The sequence below is a fragment of the Stegastes partitus genome, unplaced genomic scaffold (assembly GCF_000690725.1).
Source record: "Stegastes partitus isolate 25-593 unplaced genomic scaffold, Stegastes_partitus-1.0.2 Scaffold1333, whole genome shotgun sequence".
Taxonomy (NCBI): domain Eukaryota; kingdom Metazoa; phylum Chordata; class Actinopteri; family Pomacentridae; genus Stegastes; species Stegastes partitus.
In genome coordinates, this window is record NW_007579064.1 from 54,718 (window position 1) to 62,877 (window position 8,160).

Sequence of the window (8,160 nt, forward strand, 5' to 3'; positions counted from 1 at the left end):
TTTCGTTTAACCCTGTGTTGACTAGCTGCTGACCGGTAGTTAGCCTGTAGTTAACCCGTTATGAGCACTAACCTGTGCGTAGGCGGTGGAGTCGTTCAGAGCTCGCTGCAGCGCGTGGCTCAGGCCTTTGGAGAGGTTCTGCTTCAGGATCAGGTCCAGTCGGTTCCGACGCAGCTCAATGGACAAAACTGTGGAAGAAATGATGCAGAGCTGAAGTGACTGAGCAGAACCAAGCTTCACCTGGACCGTGTCACCACTGAGCTACAGCCATGTCCACACCATCAGAACACGTCTGATGAGCAGCTCGGGTCCTCAGCAGGGACACATGGCGTCGACTAGAACATGTTTACGGCCTGTCGTGGTGAAAGCAGATTGTTTTTCTGGTATTAAACTTTGCTGCTTCGCTCCTCTCAGCCTCCGTGACCCTCCGCTGGATGAAAACGAGGCAGCGTTGGTTAGCAACCGCGGATCTCTTGTTAGAGGGCTGCAGCTCCAGCAGCAGATCTTTTATATGCACACAAACACACACACAACTCCATAAAGCAGAGTTTGTGCACAACGCTGCCAACCGACACTAAGAGCTGCAGTAACTCAACTCCAGCTCTGCAATCAGAGGCTACGATCTCATTCTTACTACTGTTATTTATCTTTTTATAGGACTTGTGCCGGAGGTTTTAATTAATTGCTGCTGATGTATTTACATCTAACAGGTACACATCGCGCCCGACCTGCTGAAATGTCATTTCATGTGTTCTCGTCATTACTTTGCGATCGTTTTTCCAGAACAGTGGCTAAAGCCTGCCTTTACATAACACTGATTATGTTGTGTGTAATTTGAAAAAAGGGGCTTGTAGCGCCTGGAATAACAGGAGAGTGTCCTTGATGAGAACGCCCTGATGCCTTCACTGTCTTTCCTGCAGCTCCCACACATGTCAGAATATTAGTTCAGTTTTAATACATGCTGCTCTTTTGGATCATTTATGGCATCTGTTGATCTAAAATGTAAAAACGCTCAGAGAAGGATCTACATCCGCCCGACTGAAGCTTTCCACACTGCAAACATCTACACCTGATGGAATCTGCGTCATTTTAATGAGATTTGGAATTTAAAAAATAAAAACAGATGCACTATTCACAGACTAAACCTGCACCTGGATGCAGATGCTTTAATCTCTTGGCGACACAATGTGAAGAATCCTAAATCAGCTTAAAGCAACAACACACAAGCATAAAGAAAGTCATGCAGATTAAACGGCTGTGATTTATCGCCCACAAATGTCAAAAAACAACAAATTAGTTTTAGTAATTTCTGAGGAACAGGGATGTCTAGATCAAGAGTTTTGGCCCCAGTCTGACCAGAATGGTTTATGTTCAGTATCTGTTGGAACAGAGTCCCGATCGGACACCATTTACCGACATAATACACGATAATAATATATTAATCAATACGGCAGAAGACGAAGGTCATGCATGCCAGAAAATGTATCCTAGACCAGCTGTAGTACCTGGTTGTTCCACCAGGTGGTCTAACTAGCCTGAGTTGGCAACGAGAACCATGACAAAGATCTCTGTGGTAGTTAATGACCTCCAGCCAGAGCTCATGTGTTCAGCACAACTCGGAGACCACTAGGACTTGGTTACTATAATCAATCAAGTCACGTGTCCGTGGTTGGAAATAGCCACAAAGGCACCATGACAAAGACCTCTGTGACACTTAATGACCTCCAGCCAGAGTTCATGTACAAAAGACAAACTGAATTTGCAACCTCTGCAGCCCAAATCATGTGTTCTGACTAAAACACCAACATCAGCTCAAGACAAATGGTGTCCAGGAGATTGGGCTTATGTCTGTCAAGTTAGCAATTAGTTTAAAATTAATTAGGACATCCCTATCATCGTTATGTCTTACTCCAAGTGTTCAAAGTGATCAGATTGTAGTCTCGTACCTGTTCTGACCCAGAACTTCTCCGTCACGTTGCAAGGTAGAGGAAGCTCCTCTGCGCTGGTACTGGACGGAGTCTGTTGGGCGACGGTTGGAGGTGGTGTAGTCTGGACCGGGACGAGCACCGTGGTGGGAGGCGCCTTGGTTGTCGTGGTGGTGGTGGTGGTAGTGGTGGCAGCAGTAGTAGTGGTAGTAGTAGATGCAGTAGTGGTAGTAGTGGGAGCAGGAGTAGTAGTAGTAGTAGTCGTAGTGGTAGTAGTGGTGGTGGTTGGGGGGACAGTGGTGGTAGTGGTGGTGGTTGGGGGGACAGTGGTAGTAGTGGTGGTGGTTGGGGGGACAGTGGTGGTGGTGGTGGTAGTCGGGGCGGGTGTGGTTGTAGTGGTGGTTGTAGGCTGAGTTGTGGTTGTCGTGGTGAGTTTGAGGCTTGTTGTTTGCTGCGTGGTTGCCGTAGCGGTGGTATTTGGCGGTAGCGCCACAGCGCCCCCAGTGGTCAGCGCCTGCGTCGCGACCTCGGTCACAGTCGGAGTGGTCGTCGCGGGCGTCGTCGTGGTTACTGTTGTCAGCTGGGGGCTCGTCACAGTGTCCCGGCTCGTGGCGGGCGAAGCCGTGGTGGGCTCCGGCGGCGCCGTGCTGGAGAACGTCGAGGTGGCGGTCGGCGACAGCGACGCCACGGTGGTCGTGGTGGTCGGTGCGGTCGTGAGCCGCGAGGTGTTTCTGGTGCGTACCGGCATGGTGGTGTTCCACTGGTGGGTGGAGAACGGGCTGGTGACGTTGGCTGGTAGCGTGATGTCGTGGTCGCCCACCGTGGACAGCAGCGACTCGGGGACGGTGGGGAGGTCCCAGGCCGGCAGGCTGCTCACCGACTCCTCTGCAGGGAGAAGAGACGGTCAGGAATCAGGGAGATTCAAGGACGTTACTGACATTAATCTTAGTCCTGGTCTTAAGGAATGGGCTCGTAGCCAAGTCAATTTTCTAATAAAATCATATTTTAACACTCAGAACTATAAATATACGCCTCAAAATAAAAAGAAAGTGAAAATGAAACAGCTGCAAAGTTCATAACAAACTGACAAAACTACGATTGTCAGTTTTCTCATGACTGATGAACACAGAGGACGAGGAGGTTCCTGTCAAACAGAAATTACACAAGATGGAGCGCGCATCACTTTCAGCTCTGCACAGCGAATACAAATCCAATTCCAATGTGTAAACCAGAGAGGCGTTTTAATGCCAGAGGTTCCATCTACATGCTAATAGGAGACGCAAATTGATGGAGAGTGTAGAGGAGGCTGAAGCAAACAAGAGGGAGGTGATCAATCCTCTTCAGACCGAGCTGCAGATTCAATCTGAGCCTCCCCACAGCAGCCGAGGTCGTCAAGCGCTGTGTTTGTGATGTGGATCGACGTGACGGGAAATGTTGGGATTATTAGGTTTTGTGGTTTCTTTGGTCCGACACTAAAGTGGAGGATTTACCTTGTAGCTGGTGTGACATGGAGGTGGTGGAATGAGACATGATGGAGGAGGACAGAGATGATGATGATGATGATGGTGATGAAGAAGACGAGGATGACATGATACAGACGATGACAAAACGATGAGGATGACGGTGACGGGATGATGAAGCCATACTGCTGACAAATTACATTTCAGTGACAATTAATGATGAAAAGAACAAATTTCGTTATGCGAAGTTGTAAAAAAAATAAAGCTAATCACCTGAATGTTTCGTATAAACATTTTTTTACAATTTAGTATGTGCTGATACAACGTCCCGATCTGAGACCGTTTTCCTCGATAACACACGATTCAAGTCCATCAAAGTTGTGAAAATCTGAATCCCTGCAAAGTACGAAGAAAAAAATGCCTTTCTGCATCCAAACGCTTCCTTGGCTTCTGTAGATGTTCAGGAACCTTCTTCGAACCTCCAGGATGTACTGAGGCTCCAACACATGGAGAACACCTGAATTTCTACATGAAGTCAGTAAATGTATCATAGACCAGCTGTAGTACCTGGTTGTTCCACCAGGTGGAGCCTCTTACCGCTTATTGAGACGGAGTTACAGGTGTGTCTGCTGACTGACTCTAAGGGTCCATAAAACAAGTGCACCTCTTTGTGGTAACGTTGATGAACTCTTCAGCATCAAGGTGTAAAATTATGTCTACCTACTGTCCAGTTTGGCTAGCTACCTGACAATCATGCTAACAATGCTAAGCTAGGAGTGTCAAATGCTAGCACAGCTTAGTGTCTGTGAGAGAGGGTTAGCGAGTGGATCCCCAAAACACGGTGACGACCTGTATTCCTTACATGAAGTCAGTAAATGTATCGTGGACCGGCTGTAGTACCTGGCTGTTCCACCAGGTGGAGCCTCTCATTGTTTAGAGACCAGAGGAGGCGTCACTCAGACTACAGCTCATGGTGGCAGCAGAGAGCATTGTGGGAGTTCAGTAGCAGCGGGACCATGACAGAGACTCTGAGGAGGTTCATGACCTCTGACCAGAGCTCTATATACGGACTGTTCTCAGGTTTGTGTCGACATCGCTCCGTTAATAAACACCTTGATTGGTTTTTATCCTGATCACTGGGATTGGACGGAAACATCCAAAGTGGTGACACGTTTGTGGTCTCACATGGAATTTACAAAGATAAGAGTTCGCTGTCAGAGACGTACATTAACTTCTACCTGATCGGTGTTGTAGCTGGAAACACAACCATCCAGCTAGCCTGCTTCTTAAACCTGATCGTCGTTGGGGGAGTTTTAACACGTTTTCACATCCAAAGCAAAGCAAAACAAGCGTGACATTTCCCAGCTGTTACCGACACATGAAGAAGAGCTGAACGCGAAACGTGTCGACGCCCCACAGGCACCAACCGGCCACCTCGGGGTCGAGGCGACACTTTGTCCAGGTCAACTCGTCTTCAAGGATAAAGCAGCTCATCCTGTGCTTCTCGAATCAAACACCATGAGGGAACGTAAGAAACGTGCACTTATTGCCTTAGAACACCCAATTCTCTCTCCTTTCTGTATTATTACGACAGTAAAACGTGTTTCCTGCCAGAAGCACTTCAAAGCATTTGTTCCTTTAAGGGATGGTTCCAGGATTTAAAGAACTACATCTAACTCAAATCCTTTAAACTCAGGTTCCTGCGTTAGATGGTTTAAAATTAGAGTTTCAGGATTTAAATTCCCCTCATTTACGTTAACAGCTTTTTATCTTTCCAAGACAAAGGCCTGTTTATTTGGTCATCCATCATGGTGGTGGTGTTAGCAGCTAACGTGCTCCTTGGCTTTGGAATCACCTCAGTAAGGAGTGAGATAATTAAGCAGCTTTCAAAGTTTTACAGCTTCTGTTAGTGCTGATATAAAAGAGACACCATTTAATCAGTTTCTGACACCTCTTCTCTTGTTTTTGGTTTTGGAAAAGTTAAAACAAGAATGACAACCTCTCTTTAGAGCCCCGAGCACAACGTCTGAGCTTGTGGAGGAATCAAAGCGTGACAGGTCTGCAGTGCAGCAGCTGGCAAAGCTGAGCGTCGCAGCTAAAGGAGGGTTTGTTCAGTCAGGAAGGTTGGATTCAGAACTAAAGATCTGGAGGTTCTGTTTTCGTCTGCTGTCACACAGATGTCGTACAGAGAGAGCTGGGGATGCACATTTTTAATGCTTTATAGCAGCGATATCAATCGATAGCTGATAACTGAGAACAGTCGACGTTCAAACTGTATTCAAACACATAATATAAACTGCAGCGGTGACTCTGGTACGAACCCAACGAGATACAACAACCAGGTCCTGAACCTCCTCAGAGTCTCTGTCATGGTCCCGTTGCTGCTAAACTCCCACAATGCTTTCTGCTGCCACCATGAACTGTAGTCTGAGTGATGCCTCCTCTGGTCTCTAAACAGTGAGATGCGCCACCTGGTGGAACAACCAGGTACTGCAGCTGATCTATGATACATTTACTGACTTCATGTGAAAAATACAGCTTTTCACCGTGTTTTGAAGCTCATGGATCCACCCTCTAACCGTCTCTGACAGACACGCAGCTGTGCTAGCATTTGAAACGCCTAGCTTAGCATTGCTAGCATGATTGTCAGGTAGCTAGCTAAACTGGACAGCAGATAGACACAGAGTTTATCAACGCTACCACAAAAAGGTGCACTTGTTTTACGGACCCTTAGAGTCGGTCAGCAAACACACCTGTAACTCCGTCTCATTTAACTGTAAGAGGCTCCACCTGGTGGAACAACCAGGTACTACAGCTGGTCGACAATACATTTACTGATTTCATGTGAAGAATACAGGTTTTCACCGTGTTTTCTAGCTTGTGGATCCACCCGCTAACCCTCTCTTACAGACACTAAGCTGTGCTAGCATTTGAAACTTAGCATTGTTAGCATGATTGTCAGGTAGCTAGCTAAAGTGGACAGCAGGTAGACATCATTTTACACCTTGATGCTGCAGAGTTTATCAACGCTACCACAAGGAGATGCACTTGTTTTATGGACCATTAGAGTCAGTCAGCAGACATCCCTGTAACTCCGTCTCATTAAACAGTAAGAGGCTCCACCTGGTGGAACAACCAGGTACTACAGCTGGTCTATGATACATTTACTGACATACAGGTTTTCCCCATCTGGTGGAGCCTCAGTACATCCTACCCCCCAACATTTGTCCTCCAAAGTTCCTGAACTTCTACAGAACAGGACGACGACATGCAGCTTCTCTCTTAATGCACTGCGGAGCTATTTGATTTAACAGTGTATTGATTTTAATAACTTTGATGTACTTTGACATGTGTGTTATCTAGGATCGGATTTGGACTCAGATTGGCCGACACTGAATATTAAAAACGTAGATCGACTGCAAAAAGACTGAATGTACAGAAACAGCAGCAGTCCGACGTACCCAAACTGGTGCTGCTGTCGCTGGCGGAGGAGTTGTGCGACATGTTGTGTGAGCCTGGAGTCTGACTGTCTAGAGAGGAGGAGGAGGAGGACGACGAAGGCAAAGAGGGGGCTTTAGTCGTGGAGGAGGACGAGGCCTTGGACACCCAGGCGGCTTTAGACAGCAGCCCCAGAGGTTTTCCCGCCGCCGGCGCCTGCAGCTCGGCCGTCTCTGCCAGCACGCTGAGCACCGATGAGAAGGTGGCCTGCTCTCTCTGGCCCGCCGTCTGCAGCCTCTGTGGCCCCAGCCAGGGCGCAGGGCCCCTGGGCACGCTTGGCAGGTCGCCCCCCTCCGAGTCCACCGGCCTCCATTCGGCGCCAGCCCAGGCGCCGGTTCCCGCCATAATCCCCGTCTCGGCAAAGACCCTGCCGGCCCGCACTCCTGCCTCCGTTTCCGTCCAAACTGCCGTCCTGGCCTCAGCGAACACTTTACCCTCCGGCCAGGCGGCGGCGGGAACGTCCTCTTTGTGCTCGGGCCCAGATCTGTGTCCGGTCCGCGGGGAGGCCGAGAGGTCGGAGGGCGCCGCGAGGTCCGGGGGCGAGTCAGCCGGCCTCAGCGCCTCATCATGACCTCCCTCGGCTGCTGCGAACACACGGACAGAAGCAGAAAGAAGAAGCAGCGTTTAATTAGGAGTTGTGGGCAGCAGCAGCAGCAGCAGTGTTTGACTCATCGCTCCCACAGGCCACACAACAAACACTGGCTCATGCACACGCACAGCAAATCATCACAGCGCCGTCGCAACTGTCCGAGCGCCAGGAGATTTAAAGCTGCTCTGGAGAAATTACACACTCCTCTGCAAACACACACATGTATGCGCTTCCTCATATCCCCTCCTGTGTCTCACACACACTCATCCGAAGGGATTAAAAAGAAAAAAACTCAAACTGTGGAAAAAACAGTAATAACGTCTAAAGTAGGTCACTTATGTTTTTAGAGGATAAAGCATAGGGAATTAATTTAGATGTTCCAGAGCGCATAAATTAGGACACACACACCCTAATCAGCTGTGATTTCACAGATACTAATCTGATCTGCTAGCCGCTGGATTTAGTATTCCTAGAACATACACAACCCCTCAGGCCACAGATGAGCCCGGCGCCGAGGAGAACCAGAACTAGTGCAAGTCAGAACGCTCCAAGTCCACCTGAAGGGGTCCAGAATGAACCCAAACTGTTCAGAATGACGCAGAAATTGTCTAAAATTATTTTAAAAACACATTTATTCTTTAGATTGCGACACCTGGAGTGGGTTTAAAATTAATTTTGCTGTAGTTTT

General features: G+C 48.2%; 1 protein-coding gene across 1 annotated transcript in view; it reads right to left on the minus strand.

Annotated features, from left to right (window-relative positions):
- LOC103369808 (UPF0606 protein KIAA1549L-like) overlaps positions 1-8,160 on the minus strand; it is a gene marked incomplete at its 3' end in the record, with an annotated part of 83,074 nt that overhangs the window by 40,619 nt on the left and 34,295 nt on the right. Inside the window, exons 2-4 of the mRNA XM_008298624.1 lie at positions 6,847-7,467; positions 1,947-2,810; positions 73-188 (exon numbers count right to left, since the gene is read on the minus strand). Coding sequence (XP_008296846.1) covers positions 73-188; positions 1,947-2,810; positions 6,847-7,467 — 1,601 coding nt within the window. The remainder of the gene's footprint in view (positions 1-72; positions 189-1,946; positions 2,811-6,846; positions 7,468-8,160) is intronic.